Genomic DNA, 26,083 nt, shown 5'->3' with positions numbered 1-26,083 from the left:
CCCCTTCACTCCCTGCCCCCCCTCTCTCTGTGCCCCCCACTGTCCCCTGTCTCCTTGTGCCCCCCCTCATTCCCTGCCCTCCCTCACTCCCTGCCCCCCCCTCACTCCCTGCCCCCCCTCACTCCCTGCCCCCCTCCCTCACTCCCTGCCCCCCTCACTCCCTGCCCCCTCACTCCCTGCCCCCTCACTCCTGCCCCCTCACTCCCTGCCCCCTCACTCCCTGCCCTCCCCCCCCTCACTCCCTGCCCCCTCACTCCCTGCCCCCCCTCACTCCCTGCCCCCCCCCTCACTCCCTGCCCCCCTCTCTCTCTCTGTGCCCCCTACTGTCCCCCCCTCACTCCCTGCCCCCCTCTCTCTCTCTCTCTCTCTCTCTCTCTCTCTCTCTGTGCCCCCCACTGTCCCCCCCTCACTCCCTGCCCCCCCCCCTCACTCCCTGCCCCCCCCCTCTCTCTCTCTGTGCCCCCCACTGTCCCCCCCCTCACTCCCTGCCCCCCCCCCCCTCTCTCTCTGTGCCCCCCACTGTCCCCCCCCTCACTCCCTGCCCCCCCCCTCTCTCTCTGTGCCCCCCACTGTCCCCCCCTCACTCCCTGCCCCCCCCTCACTCCCTGCCCCCCCCCCTCTCTCTCTCTGTGCCCCCCACTGTCCCCCCCCTCACTCCCTGCCCCCCCCTCACTCCCCTGCCCCCCCCCTCTCTCTCTCTGTGCCCCCCACTGTCCCCCCCCTCACTCCCTGCCCCCCCCTCACTCCCTGCCCCCCCTCTCTCTCTCTGTGCCCCCCACTGTCCCCCCCTCACTCCCTGCCCCCCCCTCACTCCCTGCCCCCCCCCCTCTCTCTCTCTCTGTGCCCCCCACTGTCCCCCCCCTCACTCCCTGCCCCCCCCCCCTCTCTCTCTCTCTGTGCCCCCCCCCCCTCTCTCTCTCTGTGCCCCCCCCTCTCTCTCTCTGTGCCCCCCACTGTCCCCCCCCTCACTCCCTGCCCCCCCCCCTCTCTCTCTCTGTGCCCCCCACTGTCCCCCCCCTCACTCCCTGCCCCCCCCCTCTCTCTCTCTGTGCCCCCCACTGTCCCCCCCCTCACTCCCTGCCCCCCCCCTCACTCCCTGCCCCCCCCTCTCTCTCTCTGTGCCCCCCACTGTCCCCCCCCCTCACTCCCTGCCCCCCCTCACTCCCTGCCCCCCCCCTCTCTCTCTCTGTGCCCCCCACTGTCCCCCCCCTCACTCCCTGCCCCCCCCCCCCCTCTCTCTCTCTCTGTGCCCCCCACTGTCCCCCCCCTCACTCCCTGCCCCCCCCTCACTCCCTGCCCCCCCCTCTCTCTCTCTGTGCCCCCCCCCCCTCTCTCTCTCTGTGCCCCCCACTGTCCCCCCCCTCACTCCCTGGCCCCCCCCCTCTCTCTCTCTGTGCCCCCCACTGTCCCCCCCCTCACTCCCTGCCCCCCCTCACTCCCTGCCCCCCCCCCTCTCTCTCTCTCTCTCTCTGTGCCCCCCACTGTCCCCCCCCCTCACTCCCTGCCCCCCCCCCTCTCTCTCTCTGTGCCCCCCCCCCTCTCTCTCTCTCTGTGCCCCCCCACTCTGGGCGCCGCTCACCAGTCTCCAGTCTCCGAGCCGTCGCTCCTCCATCCGGGTGTTTGCGTCAGAGCATCGCGCCAAATCCCACCAGGCTGCGCGCGCAGCCAGCAACTCACGCGATCATTTAAATGGGGCGGGGCGCGAGTGAGTGACGGGGGGGAGAGGGCGGGGGCGAGTGACTTGCGGAGGGGGCGGGGTGGGAGTGAGTGGGGGAGTCGGCGGGTGGAGGTGGGGGAGGGGCAGGGGGGTTGGTGAGTGACGGGCGGAGTGGGGTGAGTGAGGGGTGGACGGGGGGAGGGGTGAGTGACGGGGCGGGTGGGCGGGGTGGAGGTGGGGGAGAGGGCGGGGATTTGAGTGACGGGCGGAGGGGGCGGGGGTGGCGGTGGGGAGGGGGCGGGGCGGAGGTGGAAGAGGGGTGAGTGATGGGCGGGGGGGGGGGTGCGGGGCGGGTGGGGCGGGGCGGGGCAAGTGCAGGGCGCGGCCGTTGATGGCGGTTGGGCGTTACACCGCTTGTCGCCACTGGGGGCCGCTGCCGGTTTCCCGCCGGTGGACAGCCGGGGGCGGGGCCAGGGCCGAGGCGGGCAGTGATTGGTCAGCGGGGTCACCCCGACAGTCTGTTTACTGTCGCCATGGAGGACCGCGGCCCGGCAACGAGGGGAGAGCTACGAGCCCGGGTGGTAAGTGGTTGGGGGGGGGGAGAGAGGGGGGGGGAGAGAGGGGGGGGGGAGAGAGGGGGGGAGAGAGAGGGGGGGGAGAGGGGGGGAGAGGGGGGGGAGAGAGAGGGGGGGGGGGGAGAGGGGGGGGAGAGAGGGGGGGGAGAGAGAGGGGGGGGGGAGAGAGGGGGGGAGAGGAGAGGGGGGGGGAGAGAGGGGGGGAGAGAGAGGGGGGGGGGAGAGAGGGGGGGGAGAGAGGGGGGGGAGAGAGAGGGGGGGGGGGAGAGAGGGGGGGAGAGAGAGGGGGGGGGAGAGAGAGGGGGGGGGGGAGAGGGGGGGGAGAGAGAGGGGGGGGAGAGGGGGGGGGAGAGGGGGGGGGAGAGAGAGGGGTGGGAAAGGGGGGTGGGGGGAGAGAAAGGGGGGGAGAGAGGGGGGGGAGAGAGAGGGGGGGAGAGAGAGGGGGGGGAGAGGGGGGGGAGAGAGAGGGGGGGGGGAGAGAGGGGGGGAGAGGGGGGGAGAGAGAGAGGGGGGAGAGAGGGGGGAGAGAGAGGGGGGGAGAGAGAGGGGGGGGGAGAGGGGGGGGAGAGGGGGGGGAGAGAGAGGGGTGGGAAAGGGGGGTGGGGGGAGAGAAAGGGGGGGAGAGAGGGGGGGAGAGAGAGGGGGGGGGAGAGAGAGGGGGGGGGGAGAGAGGGGTGGGAAAGGGGGGTGGGGGGGAGAGAAGGGGGGGGAGAGAGGGGGGGGAGAGAGAGGGGGGGGAGAGAGAGGGGGGGGAGAGGGGGGGAGAGAGAGGGGGGGGGGGAGAGAGGGGTGGGAAAGGGGGGTGGGGGGAGAGAAAGGGGGGGGAGAGAGGGGGGAGAGAGAGGGGGGGGGGAGAGAGGGTGGGAAAGGGGGGTGGGGGGAGAGAGAGGGGGGAGAGAGGGGGGGAGAGAGGGGGAGAGAGAGGGGGGAGAGAGAGGGGGGAGAGAGAGGGGGAGAGAGGGGGGTGGGGGGAGAGAGGGGGGGGAGAGAGGGGGAGAGAGAGAGGGGGGGGAGAGAAGGGGGAGAGAGAAGGGGGAGAGAGAGGGGGAGAGAGAGGGGGGGAGAGACGGGGAGAGAGAGGAGAGGGGGAGGAGAGGGGGGTGGGGGAGAGGAGTGGGAAGGGGGGTGGGGGGAGAGAGGGGGGGGAGAGAGGGGGGGGAGAGAGAGGGGGGGGAGTGAGAGGGGGGAGAGAGGGGGGGGAGAGAGGGGGGTGGGGGGAGAGGGGTGGAAGGGGGGTGGGGGAGAGAGGGGGGGGGGAGAGGGGGGGAGAGAGGGGGGGTGAGTGTGGGGGGAGAGGGGGGGAGAGAGGGGGGGGGGGAGAGGGAGGGAGAGGGAGAGGGAGAGGGGTGGAGAGAGGGGGGGGGGAGTGGGGGAGAGGAGGGGGGAGAGAGGGGGGAGGGGAGAGGGGGGGGAGTGAGAGGGGGGGGGAGAGAGAGGGGGGATGGGGGGGGGGGAGAGAGGGGGGTGGGGGGGAGTGGGTGGAAGGGGGGTGGGGGGAGAGAGGGGGTGGGGAGGAGGGGGAGAGAGAGAGGGGGGAGAGAGAAGGGGGAGAGGGAGGGGGGAGAGAGGGGGGGGAGGGGAGGGAGAGGGAGAGGGAGAGGGGGGGGAGATGGGGGAGAGGAGGGGGCAGAGGGGGGGCAGAGAGGGGGGGAGAGAGGGGGAGGGGGAGAGAGGGGAGAGAGGGGGAGGAGGAGAGGGGGGAGGGGGAGAGGGGGAGGAGAGGGGGGTGGGGGAGAGAAGGGTGGGAAGGGGGGTGGGGGAGAGAGGGGGAGGGGGAGAGAGAGGGGGAGAGAGGGGGAGGGGGGGAGAAGGGGGGGAGAGAGAAGGTGGGGGAGAGAGGGGGAGGATAGGGGGAGGGGGGGGGAGAGTGTGAGGGGGAGTTGGAGGAGGGGGTGAGGAGGGGGAGGGGGTGGGTGGGGGGGTGGGGGGGTGGGGGGTGGTGAGAGGGGAGTGGGGGTGGAGAGGGGTGGGGGAGTGAGAGAGAGAGAGGAGAGAGAGAGAGAGAGAAGAGGAGGAGAGTGGAGAGAGAGGAGAGAGGAGAGAGAGAGAGAGAGGAGAGAGGCGGGAGAGAGGGGGGAGAGGGAGGGGAGGGTGGAGAGAGAGGGGGGAGGGGAGTGAGGGGTAGTGTGGGAAGGAGGGGGAGAGGGGGGGGAGAAGGGGAGGGGAGGGAAAGGGAGAGAGGGGAGGGGGTGAGGGATGGAGGAGGGGAGAAGAGAGGGAGGGGTGAAGAGGAGAGGGGAGAGAGGGTGTGGTGGCAGGGTGGGTGTGGGTGAGGGGGTGGGGGAGTGAGAGGTGGGGGAGTGTGGGGGAGGGGACAATTGACAATTGGCAATAGGTGCAGGAGTAGGTCATTCGGCCCTTCGAGCCAGCACTGCCATTCACTGTGATCATGGCTGATCATTCACAATCAGTACCCCGTTCCTGCCCCTGTCCACATATAATAATATATTCCTTTATTTGTCCCACACCGGGGAAATTTACAATAAGTAATAAGATCCATGCCGAAACCTGGGATATATCCCCTGACTCCGCTATCATTAAGAGCTCTATCTAACTCTCTCTTGAAAGCATCCAGAGAATTGGCCCCCACTGCCCTCTGAGGCAGAGAATTCTACAGATTTACAACTCTCTGAGTGAAACGTTTTTCCTCATCTCCATTCTAAATGGCCTGCCCCTCATTCTTAAACTGTGGCCCCTGGTTCTGGACTCCCCCAACATTGGGAACATGTTTCCTACCTCTAGCATGTCCAATCCATTATTAATCTTTTATGTTTCAATAAGATCCCCTCTCATCCTTCTAAATTCCAGTGTATACAAGCCTAGTTGCTCCAGTCTTTCAACATACGACAGTCCCGCCATTCTGGGAATTAACCCAGTGAACCTACATTGCACTCCCTCAATAACAAGAATGTCCGTCCTCAAATTTGGAGACCAAAACTGTACACAATACTCCAGGTGTGGTCCTCACTCGGGCCCTGTACAGCCGCAGAAGGACAGCCTCTTTGCTCCTATACTCAACTCCTCTTGTCATAAAGGCCAACTTTCTTCACTGCCTGCTGGACCTGCATGCTTACTTTCAGTGACTGATGAACAAGGACACCCAGATCTCTTTGTACTTCCTCTTTTCCAAACTTGACACCATTCAGATAATAATCTGCCTTCCTGTTCCTACCACTAAAGTGGATAACCTCACATTTATCCACATTAAATTGCATCTGCCATGCATCTGCCCACTCGCACAGCCTGTCCAAGTCATCCTGCATCCTCATAGCATCTTCCTCACAGTTCACACTACCACCCAGTTTTGTGCCATCTGCAAATTTGCTAATGTTACTTTTTAATCCCTTCATCTAAGTCATTAATGTATATTGTAAATAGCTGCGGTCCCAGCACCGAGCCTTGCGGTACCCCACTAGTCACTGCCTGCCATTCTGAAGGGGACCCGTTAATCCCTACTCTTTCTTTCCTGTCTGCCAACCAATTTTCCTACCCCAATACCATGTGCTCTAATTTTGCCCAATAATCTCCTATGTGGGACCTTATCAAAAGCTTTCTGAAAGTCCACGTACACTACATCCACTGGCTCTCCCATTTTACTAGTTACATCCTCAAAAAATTCCTTAAGATTAGTCAAGCATGATTTCCCCTTCGTAAATCCATGCTGACTCGGAACGATCCTCTTACTGCTATCCAAATGTTCCGCAATTACTTTTTTATAATTGACTCCAGCATCTTTCCCACCACTGATGTCAGGCTAACTGGTGTATAATTTCCCGTTTTCACTCTCCCTCCTTTCTTAAAAGTGGGATATTAGCTACTCTCCAATCCACCGGAACTGATCCTGAATCTATAGAACATTGGAAAATGATCACCAATGCGTCTACGATTTCGAGAGCCACTTCCTTGGGTACCCTGGGATGCAGAATTATCAGGCCCTGGGGATTTAGGACAATAGACAATAGACAACAGGTGCAGGAGTAGGCCATTCGGCCCTTTGAGCCAGCACTGCCATTCAATGTGATCATGGCTGATCATTTACAATCGGTACCCCGTTCCTGCCTTCTCCCCATATCCCCTGACTCCACTATCTTTAAGAGCTCTATCTAGCTCTCTCTTGAAAGCATCCAGAGAATTAGCCTCCACTGCCTTCTGAGGCAGAAAATTCCACAGATTTACAACTCTCTGACTAAAAACATTTTTCCTCATCTCCGTTCTAAATGGCCTACCCCTTATTTTTAAACTCTGGCCCCTGGTTCTGGACTCCTCCAACATTGGGAACATGGTTCCTGCCTCTAATGTGTCCAATCCCTTAATATTCTTATACGTTTCAATAAGATCCCCTCTCATCCTTCTAAATTCCAGCTTATACAAGCCTAGTCGCTCCAGTCTTTCAACATACGACAGTCCAGCCATTCTGGGAATTAACCTAGTAAACCTACGCTGCACGCCCTCAATAACAAGAATATCCTTCCTCAAATTTGGAGAACAAAACTGCACACAGTACTCCAGGTGCGGTCTCACTAGGGCCCTGTACAACTGCAGAAGGACGTCTTTGCTCCTATACTCAACTCCTCTTGTCAAAAAGGCCAACATGCCATTTGCTTTCTTCACTGCCTGCTGTACCTGCATGCTAACTTTAAGTGACTGATGAACAAGGACACCCAGATCTCTTTGTACTTCCCCATTTCTTAACTTGACATCATTAGGATAATAATCTGCCTTCCTGTTCTTTCCACCAAAGTGGATAACCTCACATTTATCCACATTAAACTGCATCTTTCTTCCTTCAGCCTTCAGTCCCATCAGTCTACCCAACACCATTTCCTGCCTAATGTGAATTTCCTTCAATTCCTCCGTCACCCTAGGACCTCTGTCCACTGGTACATCTGGGAAATTGTTTGTGTCTTCCTTAGTGAAGACAGATCCAAAGTACCTGTTCAACTCGTCTGCCATTTGCTTGTTCCCCATAATACATTTATCTGCTTCTGTCTTCAAGGGACCCACAATTGTCTCAAATATTTTTTTCCTCTTCACATACCTAAAGAAGCTTTTACTATCCTCCTTTATATTATTGGCTAGTTTACCTTCGTACCTCATCTTTTCTCCCCGTATTGCCTTTTTAGTTATCTTCTGTTGCTCTTTAAAAGAGTCCCAATCCTCTGGCTTCCCACTCTTCTTTGCTATGTTATACTTACTCTCTTTTATTTTTATACTGTCCTTGACTTCCCTTGTCTGGCACGGTCGCCTCTTACTCCCCTTAGAATCTTTCTTCCTCTTTGGGATGAATTGATCCTGCAACTTCTGCATTATTCCCAGAGATACCTGCCATTGTTGTTCCACCATCCTCCCTGCTTGGGTCTCCTTCCAGTCAAATCTGGCCAGCTCCTCCCTCATGCCTCCATAGTCCCCCAAGCTCAACTGCAATACTGACACTTCCCTTCTCCCTCTCAAATTGTAGATTAAAACTTATCATATTATGATCACTGCCTCCTAATGGCTCTTTTACCTTGAGTTCTCTTATCAAATCAGGTTCATTACGCAATCCAGAATTGCCTTCTCCCTAGTAGGCTCCAGTACAAGCTGTTCTAAGAACCCATCTCGGAGGCACTCCGCAAACTCCCTTTCTTGGGGTCCATTACCAACCTGATTTTCCCAGTCTACCTGCATGTTGAAATCTCCCATAACCACCGTAGCATTACCTTTGCAACATGCTAATTTTAACTCTTGATTCAACTTGCACCCTATATCCAGGCTACTGTTGGGGGCCTGTAGGTAACTCCCATTAGGGTCTTTTTACCCTCACAATTCCTCAGTTCTGTCCATACTGATTCTACATCTCCTGATTCTATGTCACCCCTTGCAAGGGACTGAATATCATTCCTTACCAACATAGTGACCCCAACCCCTCTGCATCGCTGTGTGTCTTTTCGATCGGTCGTATACCCCTGAATATTCAGTTCCCAGCCCTGGTCCTCTTGCAGCCATGTCTCTGTAATTCCCACAACATCATACTTGCCAATGTCCACTTTATTTTTTATACTTTGCGCATTCAAATACAACACTTTAACTTCGGTATTCACCTCCCCTTTCACACCGGTCATTATTGGCCCTGACCTTACTTTCTTATCCCTTCTCAAACTTTCCTTCCCATTAATTCGGGAGTCTTTTGCAACTTTTCCTGTAATCACTTCCCCTTTAACTCCATTTTAACATTCCCAATTTGTCAACCCCTCCCCCCACTATTTAGTTTAAACACACACGTGTAGCACTAGCAAACCTGCCTGCCAGAATGTTGGTCCCCCGGCTGTTAAGGTGTAACCCGTCCCTTTTGTACAGGTCACCCCTACCCCAGAAGAGATCCCAGTGGTCGAGAAATCTAAATCCCTGCTCCTTGCACCAGTCCCTCAGCCATACGTTCATATCCCCTATCTCCCTGTTCCTGACCTCACCAGCACGAGGTCCAGGAAGCAATCCGGAGATAACCACCCTAGAGAGGGGATCTTATCGAAACGTATAAGATTATTAAGGGGTTGGACACGTTAGAGGCAGGAAACATGTTCCCAATGTTGGGGGAGTCCAGAACAAGGGGCCACAGTTTAAGAATAAGGGGTAGACAATAGACAATAGATGCAGGAGGAGGCCATTTGGCCCTTCGAGCCAGCACCGCCATTCAATGTGATCATGGCTGATCATTCTCAATCAGTACCCCGTTCCTGCCTTCTCCCCATACCCCCTGACTCCGCTATCCTTAAGAGCTCGATCCAGCTCTCTCTTGAATGCATTCAGAGAATTGGCCTCCACTGCCTTCTGAGGCAGAGAATTCCACAGATTCACAACTCTCTGACTGAAAAAGTTTTTCATCATCTCAGTTCTAAATGGCCTACCCCTTATTCTTAAACTGTGGCCCCTTGTTCTGGACTCCCCCAACATTAGGAACATGTTTCCTGCCTCTAACGTGTCCAACCCCTTAATAATCTTATACGTTTCGATAAGATCTCCTCTCATCCTTCTAAATTCCAGTGTATACAAGCCTAGTCGCTCCAGTCTTTCAACATATGATAGTCCCACCATTCCAGGAATTAACCTAGTAAACCTACGCTGCACGCCCTCAATAACAAGAATATCCTTCCTCAATTTTGGAGACCAAAATTGCGCACAGTACTCCAGGTGCGGTCTCACTAGGGCCCTGTACAACTGCAGAAGGACCTCTTTGCTCCTATACTCAACTCCTCTTGTTATGAAGGCCAACATTCCATTGGCTTTCTTCACTGCCTGCTGTACCTGCATGCTTCCTTTCAGTGACTGATGCACTAGGACACCCAGATCTCGTTGTACGTCCCCTGTTCCTAACTTGACACCATTCAGATAATACTCTGCCTTCCTATTCTTACCTCTAAAATGGATAACCTCACACTTATCCACATTAAACTGCATCTGCCATGCATCCGCCTGATCAGATATATCCGAGGACATTGTGGGAAACTAGAGAGGAAATTGCGGGAGCCCTGGTTGAAAATTACGGGTCGTCCTTAAATACAGGAGAGGTGCCGGAAGACTGGAGGGTGGCAAATGTTGCGCCTCTTCTCAAGATGGGCTGCAGGGAAAACGTTGGTAACTATAGGCCGGTGAGCTTAACATCTATAGTTGGAAAGTTACTAGAGAGTATACTAAGGGATGCTTAGTATACTTTGGATGCCTTCAAGAGAGAGCTAGATAGAGCTCTTAAGGATAGCGTAGTCAGGGGGTAAGGGGAGAAGGCAGGAACGGGGTTGGCCTCTGGGTAGTGTTGTGGAGCAGAGGGATCTAGGAGTATAGGTGCATGGTTCCTTGAAGGTTGAGTCGCAGGTAGATAAGGTGGTCAAAAAGGCTTTTGGTACTTTGACCTTCATCAGAGTATTGAGTATAGAAGTTGGGAGGTGATGTTGCAGTTGTATAAAGACGTTGGTGAGACCGTATTTAGAATATTGTGTTCAGTTCTGGGCACCATGTTATAAGAAAGATATTGTCAAGCTTGAAATGGTTCAGAAGTATTTTCGAGGATGTTGCCAGGACTAGAGGGTGTGAGCTATAGGGAGAGGTTGAGCAGGCTGGGTCTCTATTCCATGGAGCGCAGGAGGATGAGGGGGGACTTATAGAGGTGTACAAAATCATGAGAGGAATAGATCAGGGGTAGATGCACGGAGTCTCTTGCCCAGAGTAGGGGAATCGAGAACCGGAGGACATAGGTTCAAGATGAAAGGGAAACGATTTAATAGGAATCCGAAGGGTAACTTTTTTTACCTAGAGGGTGGTGGGTGTATGGAACAAGCTGCCAGAGGAGGTAGTTGAGGCTGGGATTATCCCATCATTTAAGAGACATAGAAATATAGAAACATAGAAAATAGGTGCAGGAGGAGGCCATTTGGCCCTTTGAGCCAGCACCGCCATTCATTGTGATCGTGGCCGATCATCCACAATTAGTAACTCGTGCCTGTCTTCTCCCCATATCCCTTTATTCCGCTAGCCCCTAAAACTCTATCGAACTCTCTTTTAAATTCATCCAGTGAATTGGCCTCCACTGCCCTCTGTGCCAGAGAATTCCACAAATTCACAACTCGCTGGGTGAAAAAGATTTTTCTCACCTCAGTTTTAAATGGCCTCCTCTTTATTCTTAGACTATGGCCCCTGGTTCTGGACTCCCCCAACATTGGGAACATTTTTTCTGCATCTAGCTTGTCCAGTCCTTTTGTAATTTTATACGTTTCTATAAGTTCCCCTCTCAACCTTCTAAATTCCAGTGAATACAAGCCCAGTCTTTCCAATCTTTCCATGTACAGTGGACAGGTACATGGATAGGACAGGTTTGGAGGGTTATGGACCAAGCTCAGGCAAGTGGGACTAGTGTAGCTGGGGGGGGGGGTATGAGGAGAAGGCAGGAACGGGGTACTGATTGAGAGTGATCAGCCATGATCGCATTGAATGGCGGTGCTGGCTCGAAGGGCTGAATGGCCTACTCCTGCACCTATTGTCTATTGTCTATTGACATGTTGGCCAGTGTGGGCAAGTTGGGCTGAAGGGCCTCTTTCACTCTATGACTCTATGACTCTATAAACAGAGGATTCAACCCGACCAGTCATGCCAGTGTTTATGGAGTCACAGGGACTGCCAGTGCTGGAATCTGGAGCAAACAAAAACTGCTGGAGGAACTCGGTCTGCTGAGTAGATTGCTTAGTATGCCAGCGTCTATGTTCCACCAGTGCTTTGTCCCATCTTTCTTCCTCTATTAGTAATACTCTGTTCCCTTCTCAATCATGCTTCTATTCATTCGTTCACCAGCCTTCCCCTAAACACGGTGGTTGTGTGTTCCTCATTCCCATTCAAAACCCACCCACTGCATGTAAATCAGAGCAGCTGGATATGTTTAATCGCTGGAAAGACAGATGTTGATGGCAGGATAATTTGGAGAGCCTAAGCCTAGATTCATTGAAGACTGAGAATCTTATTGAAGACCCTGAAGTAATTATTGCAGAACGATAACTAAGACTGAGGGGTAACATTTTCACACAAAGGGTGGTGGGTGTATGGAACAGGTTGCCTGAGGAGGTAGTTGAGGCTGGGACTATCCCAACATTGAAGAAACAGACAGGTACATGGAAAAGACAGGTTTGAAGGGATATGGACCAAACGCAGGCACGTGGGACTAGTGTAGATGGGACATGTTGGCTGGTGTGAGCAGGTGGGACTAGTGTAGATGGGACATGTTGGCTGGTGTGAGCAATTTGGGCCAAAGTGCTTGTATCCACACTGTATCACTCTATGACTCTATTCTGAGAGGATTTCCCCTCTAATGGAGGGATCTGGATCGGGGCTCTAGTTTCAGAATTAGGGGTCACACACATATCAGAAATGTAGAGGAATCTCTTCCTCTGAAGGTTACAAATGTTTTGAATAATCTGCAATAAAAAGCTATGAAGGCTAAATTATACTGGACTGTGATAGGCTTTTTTTTAATCAATAGCTAAATCAAGAGTTAGGTGGAATAGGCAGAAAGATGGAGGTGAAACCAGAACAACCATGAATGGTGGAGCAGAGCTGGGTGCTGCAGGTCCTACCCCTGCTCCTATTTGTTATGTTCTAATGTATTTCTGCTCCAAACAGGGATATTTAAGATTAACAAGATAATAGAATGGATTTCACCTTTTCTGTTAACCAACTGCAATCTTTGTCAAACCTACTTACGCACCCAGAACAAGAGGAAGAAGAGCTGGAAGAACGGGTATGTTTCTGTTGTACCAGAAGCTGAGGTTAATAGACAGACTATCTTTCAGATTGTGGACTTTGTTTTCACTGATCTGAAGAAAAATTTAATAGGAACCTGAGAGGCAACTTTTTTCACCTAGAGGGTGATGGGTATATGGAACAAGCTGCCAGATGAAGTAATTGAGGCAGGTAAAATAATATTTAAGTCATTTGAACAGGTAGATGGATAGGAAAGGTTTAGAGGGATATCGGCCAAACCTAGGCAAGTGGGACTAACTTAGATGGGGCATCGTGTTCAGCATGGACCATTGGGCCGATGGGCCTGCTTTCATGCTGTCTTACTGCAGCTTTACAGGAACGTTAGCTTTCATGCTGTTAGACTCTACCACTACCCCTATAGCAGATAAATTGGTATAGATCATTCAAAAGTCTGGCACACCTTTTTTTAAAATTCAAAACTCCTCATTCTAATGAGAATGGTTTGGGGATGAGCACCCTTTCAATTATATTTAACATCTTCTCTTACTGCAGCTTTACAGGAACGTTAGCTGCACAACAATAAATATACACTCAATTATCAGTTATTATAAGTAAACCAGGCCATGAAACAAAATGAAAGAGAAATGACATAGGGTGCAAGTTGAATCAAGAGCTAAAATTGGCATGTCGCAAATGTAGGAAGGGTTATGGGAGATTTCAACATGCAGGTAGACTGGGAAAATCAGGTTGGTACTGGACCCCAGGAAAGAGAGTTTGTGGAGTGCCTCCGAGATGGATTCTTAGAACAGCTTGTACTGGAGCCTACCAGGGAGAAGGCAATTCTGGATTTAGTGTTGTGTAATGAACCTGATCTGATAAGGGAACTCAAGGTAAAAGAGCCATTAGGAGGTAGTGATCACAATATGATGTTTTAATCTACAAATTGAGAAGGAGAAGGGAAAATCGGAAGTATCAGTTTTACAGTATAGCAAAGGGGATTACAGAGGCATGAGGCAGGAGCTGGCCAGATTTGACTGGAAGGAGGCCCTAGCAGGGAAGACGGTGGAACAACAATGGCAGGTAATCCTGGGAATAATGCAGAACTTGCAGGATCAATTCATCCCAAAGAGGAGGAAAGATTCTAAGGGGAGTAAGAGGCACCGGTGGCTGACAAGGGAAGTCAAGGACAGCATAAAAATAAAAAAGAAGTATAACATAGCAAAGAAGAGTGGGAAGCCAGAGGATTGGGACTCTTTTAAAGAGCAACAGAAGATAACTAAAAAGTCAATACGGGGAGAAAAGATGAGGTATGAAGGTAAGCTAGACCATAAAATAAAGGAGGAGAGTAAAAGCTTCTTTTGGTATGTGAAGAGAAAAAAATAGTTATGGCAAATGTGGGTCCCTTGAAAACAGAAGCAGGGGAATTTATTATGGGGAACAGGGAAATGGCAGACGAGTTGAACCGGTACTTTGGATCTGTCTTCACTAAGGAAGATACAGACAATCTCCCAGATGTTCTAGTGGCTAGAGATCCTAGGGTGACGGAGGAACTGAAGGAAATTCACATTAGGCAGGAAATGGTGTTGGGTAGACTGATGGGACTGAAGGCTGATAAATCCCCAGGGCCTGATGGTCTGCATCCCAGGGTACTTAAGGAGGTGGCTCAAGAAATCATGGATGCATTGGTGATCATTTTCCAATGTTCTATAGATTCAGGATCAGTTCCTGTGGATTGAAGGGTAGCTAATGTTATCCCACTTTTTAAGAAAGGAGGGAGAGAGAAACACAAAATTAAAGACCAATTAGTCTGACATCAGTGGTGAGGAAGATGCTGGAGTCAATTGTAAAAGACAATTGCAGAGCATTTGGATAGCAGTAACAGGATCGTTCTGAGTCAGCATGGATTTACGAAGGGGAAATCATGCTTGACTAATCTTCTGGAATTTTTTGAGGATGTAACTAGGAGAATGGACAGGGGAGAGTCAGTGGATGTGGTGTACCTCGACCTTCAGAAAGCCTTCGACAAGGTCCCACATAGGAGATTAGTGGGTAAAATTAGAGCACGTGGCATTAGGGGTAGGGTACTGACATGGATAGAAAATTGGTTGACAGACAGAAAGCAAAGAGTAGGGATAAATGGGTCCTTTTCAGATTGGCAGGCAGTGACTAGTGGGGTACCGCAAGGCTCGGTGCTGGGACCGCAGCTATTTACAATATACATTAATGACTTGGATGAAGGGATTAAAAGTAACATTAGCAAATTTGCAGATGACACAAAGCTGGGTGGCAGTGTGAACTGTGAGGATGATGCTATGAGGTTGCAGGGTGACTTGGACAGGTTGTGTGAGTGGGCGGATGCATGGCAGATGCAGTTTAATGTGGATAAATGTGAGGTTATCCACTTTGGTGGTAAGAATAGGAAGGCAGATTATTATCTGAATGGTATCAAGTAAGGAAAAGGGGACGTACAACGAGATCTGGGTGTCCTAGTGCATCAGTCCCTGAAAGGAAGCACGCAGGTACAGCAGGCAGTGAAGAAAGCCAATGGAATGTTGGCCTGCATAACAAGAGGAGTTAATTATAGGAGCAAAGAGGCCCTTCTGCAGTTGTACAGGTCCCTAGTGAGACCGCACCTGGAGTACTGTGTGCAGTTTTGGTCTCCAAATTTGAGGAAGGATATTCTTGCTATTGAGGGCGTGCAGCGTAGGTTCACTAGGTTAATGCTAGAGGCAGGAAACATGTTCCCAATGTTGGGGGAGTCCAGAACCAGGGGCCACAGTTTAAGAATAAGGGGTAGGCCATTTAGAATGGAGATCAGTTAAAACTTTTCACTCAGAGAGTTGTAAATCTGTGGAATTCTCTGCCTCAGAAGCCAGTGGAGGCCAACTCTCTGGATGCTTTCAAGAGAGAGCTAGATAGAGCTCTTACGGATAGCGGAGACAGGGGGTATGGGGAAAAGGCAGGAATGGGGTACTGATTGAGAATGATCAGCCATGATCACATTGAATGGAGGTGCTGGCTCGAAGAGCCGAACGGCCTACTCCTGCACCTATTGTCTATTGTCTATTGTAATTCTAAACCTTTAATATATAGAAAGAAGAGAATAGCTGGGGAAAGAGTAAATCCCCTCAGGGACCAATAGGCCTAGTGGAATTTATCCCAGTGTGTTTTGGGAAGGAGATTACTCTGACAAAAACCTTTGCCTCATAAGGTCGTAAGTGAGCAGAATTAGGCCATTCGGCATATCAAGTCAATGCCATTCAATCATGGCTGATCTATCTCTCCCTCCTCACCCCATTCTCCTGCCTTCTCCTCATAACCATGCGTGCAATGTCAGAAGATTGGTGGGTAGTTAATGGAGACACAAGAGGCTGCAGAATCTGCAATCATGACTAAACAAAAATGGTGAAAGAACTCAGCAGGTCAGGCAGCATCTATGGAGGGAAATAAACAGATGACATTTTGGGGCAGGTCCTTCAGGCAGAGGTATGTAGTTAATATTGTTCATATTCAAGAGGGTAGTAGGGAAAGCCGGAAAATTATAGGCCGGTGAGCCTTATGTTAGTAGCTGTAGAGTCATATAACTGTACAGTATGGGATCTGGCCCTTCAGTCCATCTTGTTCATGCTGCCCCAAGTTGGCATACTGGCCTGCCCTATTTGCCTGTATTTGGCCCACACCCCTCTAATCCCCTCTTTTCCATTGATCTGTCCAAATGTGTGTTAAAGGGCATTATTGTATCTGGGATTCTCTACCACAGAGGGCAGTGGAGGCCAAATCACTGGCTGGATTTAAGAGAGAGTTAGATAGAGCTCTAGGATATGGGGAAAGGCTGCCATGATCACAATGAATGGCGGTGCTGGCTCGAAGGGCCAAATGGCCTCCTCCTGCACCTATTTTCTATGTTTCTATGTTTTGTAGCTTCCAGATACGGACTACCCTCTGAGTGTAAAAGTTTCCCCTGAGTCTCCTCTTAATGAAAGTATTGAAAAGAGTCATTAGGGATAATGGTTATGATCACTTGGAAAGGCAGAGACTGATTAGGGGGAGTCAGTGTGGTTTTGTGCATGGGTAATCCTGCTTCACAAATCTGATGAAGATAAGTCAGTAGACATAGTGCACATGGCATTCAGCAAGGTTTTGACAAATTTCTGCACAGTAGGCTGGTGATGAAAGTTTGGGCATATCAGATCCAAGGCATTCTGACAAATGGTGGTAGGAGGCAGGAGGTAGTGGTGGAAGGGTATTTATCTAACTGGAAATCTGTACCTAGTGATGTATCACAGCGATCAGTGCTGGGGATTGTTTTCAGTTTGCCATAGAGGGATCTTGTGGTTCAAGTTCACAGCTTGATAAAAATCGTGGCACTGATGGATAGGGCAGTGAAGAAGGCATCCAGCTTTCTTGATTTACTAGGTAGAGGTATCGAGGAAACAATTTACAGCAGCCAGTTAACCTACCTCTCCCCTGAAGATATTCTCACCCCTCCCCTGAAGATGAAACCCAACCCACACTTCCTTGCGATGGAGCACCTGGAGGAGACCATGCAAATTCCATACAGACAGCACCAGAGGTCATGATCGAACTCCGACTCTAGCGCAGCACATCAGCAAGCTGCAACAATGTGTTGGTTTAAGGTGAGAGAGAAATATTTACAGAGATCTGAGGGCAAAGTTTTCTAAACAGAGCGTATTTGGTATCTAAAACAAGGGTCCAATTCCAAGCTGTACAACTGTAGGACTTTAGGGGAGAGGGGTAGGTTTCATCTTCAGGGGAGGGGTGAGAATATCTTCAGGGGAGAGGTAGAGTTATCACCTTCAAGGGGGCAGGTAAATTTATCACTGTTAGAGAACGGAGGTTGAGTCTGAACATTCAGAAGCAGAGGTGACGTCACTACCTGCTACTGAAGTGGGAGCATTTGCCTTTTCAGGGGAGTGATGCTGGTAATTTGTTGCAGGGTTAGGAGCATAAGGCTCCCCACATCTGACAATTGGCTCTGTGGTGATTTTGCTTGCTCGCCGAACTGTGAAATCGAGCGACAATGGGTATCTATTGGAATATAATCTCGATATATTGGAAACTGGCATGAACAATAAAAAAATGCTATGACATGCAATTTAATGTTTTGATTCCATGTTGAAAGATATCAGCAATGAGCCAGTTGTTGATGATGTAATGACTGCTGCCTGTTGTGTTTCTGGGTTGCAGCCTGATGAAGGAGCCATTGCTCTGCAGCCCGGCCATATTGGACCAAAGCGATCGAACCCCACAGGTAAAGGATCCAAGTGCAGCATGGAGCAGGGTACAGGGAGCAGGGTATAGGGAGCAGAGTACAGCACAGGGAGCAGTGTACAGCACAGGGGCAGAGTACAGGGAGCAGTGTACAGGGAGCAAAGTACAGGGAGCAAAGTACAGGGAGCAGAGTACAGGGAGCAGAGTACAGGGAGCAGAGTACAGCACAGGGGCAGTGTACAGGGAGCAGTGTACAGGGAGCAGTGTACAGGGAGCAGTGCACAGGGACCAGAGTACAGTACAGGGAGCAGAGTACAGCACAGGGGCAGAGTACAGGGAGCAGAGTACAGGGAGCAGGGTACAGGGAGCAGTGTACAGGGAGCAGGGTACAGGGAGCAGGGTATAATGAGCAGAGTTCAGGGAGCAGAGTACAGGGAGCAGAGTACAGGGAGCAGAGTACAGCACAGGGAGCATAGGGAGCAGTGTACAGGGAGCAGTGTACAGGGAGCAGTGTACAGGGGCAGAGTACAGGGAGCAGAGTACAGCGTACAGGGAGCAGTGTACAGGGGCAGAGTACAGGGGCAGTGTACAAGGGGCAGAGTACAGGGGCAGAGTACAGGGGCAGAGTACAGGGAGCAGTGTACAGGGAGCAGAGTACAGGGAGCAGAGTACAGGGAGCAGTGTACATGGAGCAGTGTACAGGGAGCAGAGTACAGGGAGCAGAGTACAGGGAGCAGAGTACAGGGAGCAGTGTACAGGGAGCAGAGCACGGGGAGCAGTGTACAGGGAGCAGTGTACAGGGAGCAGTGTACAGGGAGCAGTGTACAGGGGCAGAGTACAGGGAGCATAGTACAGCGAGCAGAGTACAGGGGCAGTGTACAGGGGCAGTGTACAGGGAGCAGAGTACAGGGAGCAGAGTACAGGGAGCAGAGTACAGGGAGCAGTGTACAGGGAGCAGTGTACAGGGAGCAGAGTACAGGGAGCAGTGTACAGGGAGCAGAGTAAAGGGGCAGAGTACAGGGAGCAGAGTACAGGGGCAGTGTACAGGGAGCAGAGTACAGGGAGCAGGGTATAATGAGCAGAGTTCAGGGAGCAGAGTACAGGGAGCAGAGTACAGGGAGCAGAGTACAGGGAGCAGAGTACAGGGAGCAGGGTACAGGGAGCAGTGTACAGGGAGCAGAGTACAGGGAGCAGAGTACAGGGAGCAGAGTACAGCACAGGGAGCATAGGGAGCAGTGTACAGGGGCAGAGTACAGGGAGCAGAGTACAGGGAGCAGAGTACAGCGTACAGGGAGCAGTGTACAGGGGCAGAGTACAGGGGCAGTGTACAAGGGGCAGAGTACAGGGGCAGAGTACAGGGGCAGAGTACAGGGAGCAGTGTACAGGGAGCAGTGTACAGGGAGCAGTGTACAGGGGCAGAGTACAGGGAGCATAGTACAGCGAGCAGTGTACAGGGAGCAGTTTACAGGGAGCAGAGTACAGGGGCAGAGTACAGGGGCAGAGTACAGGGAGCAGAGTACAGGGAGCAGTGTACAGGGAGCAGAGTACAGGGAGCAGTGTACAGCACAGGGAGCAGAGTACAGCACAGGGGGCAGAGTACAGGGAGCAGTGTACAGGGGCAGAGTACAGGGGCAGAGTACAGCACAGGGGCAGAGTACAGGGAGCAGAGTACAGGGAGCAGAGTACAGGGGCAGTGTACAGGGGCAGAGTACAGGGAGCAGAGTACAGGGAGCAGAGTACAGGGAGCAGTGTACAAGGAGCAGTGTACAGGGAGCAGTGTACAGGGGCAGAGTACAGGGAGCAGAGTACAGGAGCAGTGTACAGGGGCAGTGTACAGGGAGCAGAGTACAGGGAGCAGAGTACAGGGAGCAGAGTACAGGGAGCAGTGTACAGGGAGCAGTGTACAGGGAGCAGTGTACAGGGAGCAGTGTACAGGGAGCAGAGTACAGGGAGCAGTGTACAGGGAGCAGAGTAAAGGGGCAGAGTACAGGGAGCAGAGTACAGGGGCAGTGTACAGGGAGCAGAGTACAGGGAGCAGTGTACAGGGAGCAGAGTACAGGGGCAGAGTACAGGGAGCAGAGTACAGGGGCAGTGTACAGGGAGCAGAGTACAGGGAGCAGAGTACTGGGAGCAGGGTACAGGGGCAGAGTACAGGGGCAGAGTACAGCACAGGAGCTGGCCCTTAGTCCTGCAATGGCCATGCTGAACACGATATGCATTAATCATGTATTGTCTTTCCGCTGACTGGTTAGCACGCAACAATAGCTTTTCACTGTACCTCGGTACACATGACAATAAACCAAACTGAACTAAACTGAAGATGGGCTTTTCCCATGGACTGGAGGACATAGCTTTAAGGTGAGAGGGGCAAAATGTAAAAATGTGCAGGGCAAGTCTTTTGACACAGAGGATGGTGAGTGCTTGGACTGCTCTGCCAGGGGTGGTGCTGGAGGCAAATGTAATAGTGACATTTAGGTGACTTTTGGATGGGCACATGGATATGCTGGGAATGCAGGGACATGGATTATGTACAGGCATATAAGAGATGGGCTTGTCATTATGTTTGCAACTGACATTGTTGGTGGAAGGGTCTGTACCTGGCCTGTGCTGTACGGTTCTATGCCAAAATAAACAAATCTCATCTGCCTGCACAAGATTCTCTCACAACCCGTGGATCAGTTGGAGTGGGGTTTGGATATACTGAGCAGCTTACAGGAGGCAACAAGGGTTATGGACAGTAGTTTCCGGAAGGCAACACTAAAAATCCAGCCAGATAGTTGGGTGACCACCAGGCAATGCAGACAGGCAGTGCAGGAGTTTCTGGTATTATCTCACTCGCAATCAATGTAATCAATGTCAGCATGAACATGGCGGGCCAAAGGGCGGTTTCTGTGCCAAGAATGTCACATAGAATTAATTCTGTTGTGGTATTTCAGTGACTGCTGCCTGATGTTAATTGTAAATATGTACACTGCTCCAAGAACTTCAATTTTACTAGGCTAGGTTAGTTTTCCTGTGTAGAGAAAGCTAAAGAGTTACCTGAGAGGGATATACAACATTAAGAGAGGCACAGGTAGAGGACATGGACAAATGCTCTTCCACCAGTGAGGACATTTAAGTCAAGAGGCCATAGGTTTAAGGTGACAAGTGTAGACAATAGACAATAGGTGCAGGAGGAGGCCATTCGGCCATTTGAGCCAGCACCGCCATTCAATGTGATCATGGCTGATCATTCTCAATCAGTACCCCATTCCTGCCTTCTCCCTGTACCCCCTGACTCCGCTATCCTTAAGAGCTCTATCTAGCTCTCTCTTGAATGCATTCAGAGAATTGGCCTCCACTGCCTTCTGAGGCAGAGAATTTCACGGATTCACAACTCTCTGACTGAAAAGGTTTTTCCTCATCTCCGTTCTAAATGGCCTACCCCTTATTCTTAAACTGTGGCCCCTGGTTCTGGACTCCCCCAACATTGGGAACATGTTTCCTGCCTCTAACGTGTCCAACCCCTTAATAATCTTATATGTTTCAATAAGATCCCCTCTCATCCTTCTAAATTCCAGTGTATACAAGCCTAGTCGCTCCAGTCTTTCAACATACGACAGTCCCGGCATTCCGGGAATTAACCTAGTAAACCTACGCTGCACGCCCTCAATAGCAAGAATATCCTTCCCCAAATTTGGAGATCAAAACTGCACACAGTACTCCAGGTGCGGTCTCACTAGGGCCCTGTACAACTGCAGAAGGACCTCTTTGCTCCTATACTCAACTCCTCTTGTTATGAAGCCCAACATTCCATTCGCTTTCTTCACTGCCTGCTGTATCTGCATGCTTCCTTTCAGTGACTGATGCACAAGGACACCCAGATCTTGTTGTACGTCCCCTGTTCCTAACGTGACACCATTCAGATAATAATCTGCCTTCCTATTCGTACCACCAAAGTGGATAACCTCACACTTATCCACATTAAACTGCATCTGCCATGCATCTGCCCACTCACACAACCTGTCCAAGTCACCCTGCATCTTCATAGTATCTTCCTCACAGTTCACACTACCACCCAGCTTTGTATCATCTGCAAATTTGCTAATGGTACTTTTAATCCCTTCATCCAAGTCATTAATGTATATTGTAAATAGTTGTGGTCCCAGCACCGAGCCTTGCGGTACCCCACTGGCCACTGCCTGCCATTCTGAAAGGGAGCCATTTATCCCCACTCTTTGCTTTCTGTCTGTCAACCAATTTTCTATCCATGTCAGTACCCTACCCCCAATACCATGTGCTCTAATTTTGCCAATTAATCTCCTATGTGGGACCTTGTCAAAGGCTTCTGAAAGTCGAGGTACACCACATCCACCGGCTCTCCCCTGTCAATTTTTCTAGTTACATCCTCAAAAAATTCCAGAAGATTAGTCAAGCATGATTTCCCCTTCGTAAATCCATGCTGACGGAACGATCCTGTTACTGCTATCCAAATGCTCCGCCATTTTGTCTTTTATAATTGACTCCAGCAGCTTCTCCACCACTGATGTCAGACTAACTGGTCTATAATTTCCCGTTTTCTCTCTCCCTCCTTTCTTAAAAGGTGGGATAACATTAGCTACCCTCCAATCCACAGGAACTGATCCTCTGTCACACTAGGATCTCTGGCCACTAGAACATCTGGGAGATTGTTTGTATCTTCCTTAGTGAAGACAGATCCAAAGTACCGGTTCAACTCATCTGCCATTTCCTTGTTCCCCAGAATAAATTCCCCTGCTTCTGTCTTCAAGGGACCCACATTTGCCTTGACTATTTTTTTCCTCTTCATTGCCTTGACTATTTTTTTCCTCTTCACGGGACGGGATGTGAGTGGAATTTTTTTTACACAGAGCCTGGTTGTAGACTGGAATGCATTGTCTGAAGAGATGGTGGAGACAGAAGAAGCTTTCAATACTTTTAAGAAATATCTAGACAGGTACTTGAATTCCCAAGGCATAGAAGATTGGTTAACACGTGAATGGGATTAGTCCAGGTAGGTACCATGGATGGCAAGGATGTAATGGTCAAAGGGCTTGTTTCTATGCAGTACGATTCCACAACTCCCTGACTGTGTGCATGTCTACTGTCAATGCTGACCACATCCTACCTGCTGCACTCTTCCATATACTAGTTGAGATTGTATCTACATCCTTCATCATAGAACATGTCCTCCACTGCTTTTTGATGCCCAACATTCTTGCTATCCACTGCTGCTTTTTCTTGTTCATCATTATTTTTGTCTTCCTCACCCTCCTTGTGCCAACGAATGGCGCCATGCCTTGAGAGACCCTTGTGCCAGCAAGTCTTGGCCTTCGCCTCAGCCTATTCGCCGATGCTTTGACCATCGGCTTGCCTGCTGTGTTGGATGGAGGCTTTGCCTGTCTTATTTTGTTGACAAGTGTCACCATTCTTCCTGATCTCTTCCTCACCCTTTTCACTGCCGACACCATCCTAAAACAATGCACACATAATGGACAGATTAATATTAACAATAGAATAGAGCATCTACCAGCCAATTCTAGAGGATAAATGATTTTTGCTGTTGTGAAAGACATTGCTCTTGTATTCATTTGGAAGGAGTTGGGAACTTTGGAATGTGGATAATTTGCTCTTTCACTATTTGAAGCCAGATGGTGCCAATATGGTTCTATTTGTCATGTGGTGGCTGCTTGCGGTGTACACTCAACAGTTGAAGTATAGAGTCCTGTGACCCTATTTCATATGAAGAAAGACTGGATAGACTAGGCTTGTACTCGCTGGAATTTAGAAGACTGAGGGGGGATCTTATAGAAACATATAAAATTCTTAAGGGGTTGGAGAGGCTAGATGCGGGAAGATTGTTCCCGATGTTGGGGGAGTCCAGAACCAGGGGTCACAGCTTAAGGATAAGGGGGAAGTCTTTTAGGACCGAGATGAGAAAACATTTCTTCACACAGAGAGTGGTGAGTCTGTGGAATTCTCTGCCACAGAAGGTAGTTGAGGCCAGTTCATTGGCTATATTTAAGAGGGAGTTAGATGTGGCCCTTTTTGCTAAAGGGATCAGGGGGTATGGAGAGAAGGCAGGTACAGGTTACTGAGCTGGATGATCAGCCATGATCATATTGAATGGCGGTGCGTACAGGCTCGAAGGGCCGAATGGCCTACTCCTGCACCTATTTTCTATGTTTCTATGACCCATACAATTTGTCATTTTTACTTCAGAAGAACATACCAACTTAAAAATGTTTCATTTGATGAACCATATCTGGTTCATTTTAGTTTGTAATGAGTAGCACTGCTGAAATCAAGTGAATTACTAACAGAATAAGAGGCACTAAACAAGTACAATAAACAAGACACTAAACAATAGTACAAGTACTATTTCACAAGTACATATTTTGCTTGGTCAGCTTACAACCCAGTGGTATGATTTTTAAATTTTTTAAATTCAAGTAACCCCGGAATCCCCTCTCTCTCCATCCCTTCCCCCACCCAAGTCATACCGGCTTCAAAGTCGTTTTGTTGGGTCTCATTGGCTATACTCGTTCTTACCTAACAAACAGTTAACAATGGCCTGTTTCCTTTACCATCGTTACTTTTTTTGCATATCTTTCATTCATTTAGGGTTCTCTCTCTACATCACAGTCTATATCTCTCGTTTCCTTTTAGAAACATAGAAACATAGAAAATAGGTGCAGGAGTAGGCCATTCGGCCCTTCGAGCCTGCACCGCCATTCAATATGATCATGGCTGATCATCCAACTCAGTATCCCGTACCTGCCTTCTCTCCATACCTCCTGATCCCTTTAGCCACAAGGGCCACATCTAACTCCCTCTTAAATATAGCCAATTAACTGGCCTCAAGTTACTCCAGCATTTTGTGAATAAATAATAATAATAATAATAATAATAACGCATTACACTTATATAGAGCTTTTCAAACACTCAAAGACGCTTTACAGGGATTTCTAGAACATAGAGAAGTGAATAAATAAATAAATAAGTAAACAAACAGAGAAAGGAGACAGAAGGTGAGGTGAGGTGACCTTCAGTGGTTGAAGGCAGTGCTGAACAGGTGAGACTTCAGTGATATTTTGAATGTGGTGAGTGAGGAGGAGTCTCTGATGGTTTGGAGTAGTGAGTTCCATAGGGTGGGAGCAGCGATGGAGAAAGCCCTGTCCCCCCAGGATCTGAGTTTGGTCCGGATGGGGAGGAGAGGAGATTGGCAGCAGCAGAGCGGAGGGTGCAGGTGGGAGTGTGCCTGTGGAGGATGTCAGTCAGGTAGGATGGGGCCAGGTTATGGAGGGCTTTGTAGGTCATGAGGAGGATTTTGTACTGGATTCTCTGGGGGATGGGGAGCCAGTGGAGTTTGTAAAGGACGGGGGTGATATGGTCACGGATCGGGGAGTGGGTGAGTAGACGGGCAGCGGAGTTTTGAATGTATTGAAGTTTACTGATGATTTTTGAGGGTGAGCCATAGAGGAGGCTAAAATCGATTTGTACCAGCATTTGCAGTTATTTTCTTATATATCTGGCCTCAACTACCCTTTGTGGCAGAGAATTCCACAGATTCACCACTCTCTGTGTGAAAAAAAACTTTCTCATCTCGGTCCTAAAAGACTTCCCCCTTATCCTTAAACTGTGACCCCTTGTTCTGGACTTCCCCAACATCGGGAACAATCTTCCTGCATCTAGCCTGTCCAAGCCCTTAAGAATTTTGTAAGTTTCTATAAGATCCCCCCTCAATCTTCTAAATTCCAGCGAGTACAAGCCGAGTCTATCCAGTCTTTCTTCATATGAAAGTCCTGCCATCCCAGGAATCAATCTGGTGAACCTTCTCTGTACTTCCTCTATGGCAAGAATGTCTTTCCTCAGATTAGGAGACCAAAACTGTATGCAATACTCCAGGTGTGGTCTCACCAATGCCCTGTACAACTGCAGCAGAACCTCCCTGCTCCTATACTCAAATCCCCTCGCTATGAATGCCAACATACCATTCGCTTTCTTCACTGCCTGCTGCACCTGCATGCCTACTTTCAATGACTGGTGCACCACGACACCCAGGTCTCCCCTTTGCATCTCCCCTTTTCCTAATCGGCCACCATTCAGATAATAGTCTGCTTTCCTGTTCTTGCCACCAAAGTGGGTAACCTCACATTTATCCACATTATACTGCATCTGCCATGCATTTGCCCACTCATCTAACCTATCCAAGTCACCTTGCAGCCACCTAGCATCCTCCTCACAGCTAACACTGCCCCCCAGCTTCGTGTCATCCGCAAACTTGGAGATGTTGCATTCAATTCACTCGTCCAAATCATTAATATATATTGTAAATAGCTGGGGTCCCAGCACAATTCTGAAAAGGACCCGTTTATTCCTACTCTTTGCTTCCTGTCTGCCA

At 50.7% G+C, this 26,083-nt stretch overlaps 2 protein-coding genes across 7 annotated transcripts in view; one reads left to right on the top strand and one right to left on the bottom strand.

Annotated features, from left to right (window-relative positions):
• The window catches only part of LOC144600722 (uncharacterized), a 54,842-nt gene extending 53,158 nt beyond the window's left edge, over window positions 1-1,684 (bottom strand). The window contains exon 1 of the mRNA XM_078412644.1: window positions 1,580-1,684. The gene's annotated coding sequence lies outside the window, so the exon portion shown is untranslated. The remainder of the gene's footprint in view (window positions 1-1,579) is intronic.
• A 481-nt stretch (window positions 1,685-2,165) lies between these two features.
• The window catches only part of dnaaf6 (dynein axonemal assembly factor 6), a 46,794-nt gene continuing 22,876 nt past the window's right edge, over window positions 2,166-26,083 (top strand). For 2 of the 6 annotated variants that reach the window (XM_078412062.1, XM_078412061.1), the window contains exons 1-3: window positions 2,166-2,238; window positions 12,370-12,487; window positions 17,659-17,722. In XM_078412062.1, the coding sequence (XP_078268188.1) occupies window positions 12,398-12,487; window positions 17,659-17,722 (154 nt within the window). In that variant the 5' untranslated portion in view covers window positions 2,166-2,238; window positions 12,370-12,397. Of the gene's footprint in view, window positions 2,239-12,369; window positions 12,488-17,035; window positions 17,088-17,658; window positions 17,723-26,083 lie in introns of those variants that run through there. The other 4 variants (XM_078412065.1, XM_078412063.1, XM_078412067.1 and 1 more) reach the window with 3 other exon arrangements.

The sequence above is a fragment of the Rhinoraja longicauda genome, chromosome 15 (assembly GCF_053455715.1).
Source record: "Rhinoraja longicauda isolate Sanriku21f chromosome 15, sRhiLon1.1, whole genome shotgun sequence".
Lineage (NCBI taxonomy): Eukaryota > Metazoa > Chordata > Chondrichthyes > Rajiformes > Arhynchobatidae > Rhinoraja > Rhinoraja longicauda.
This window is presented reverse-complemented; position numbering and strand designations above follow the sequence as displayed.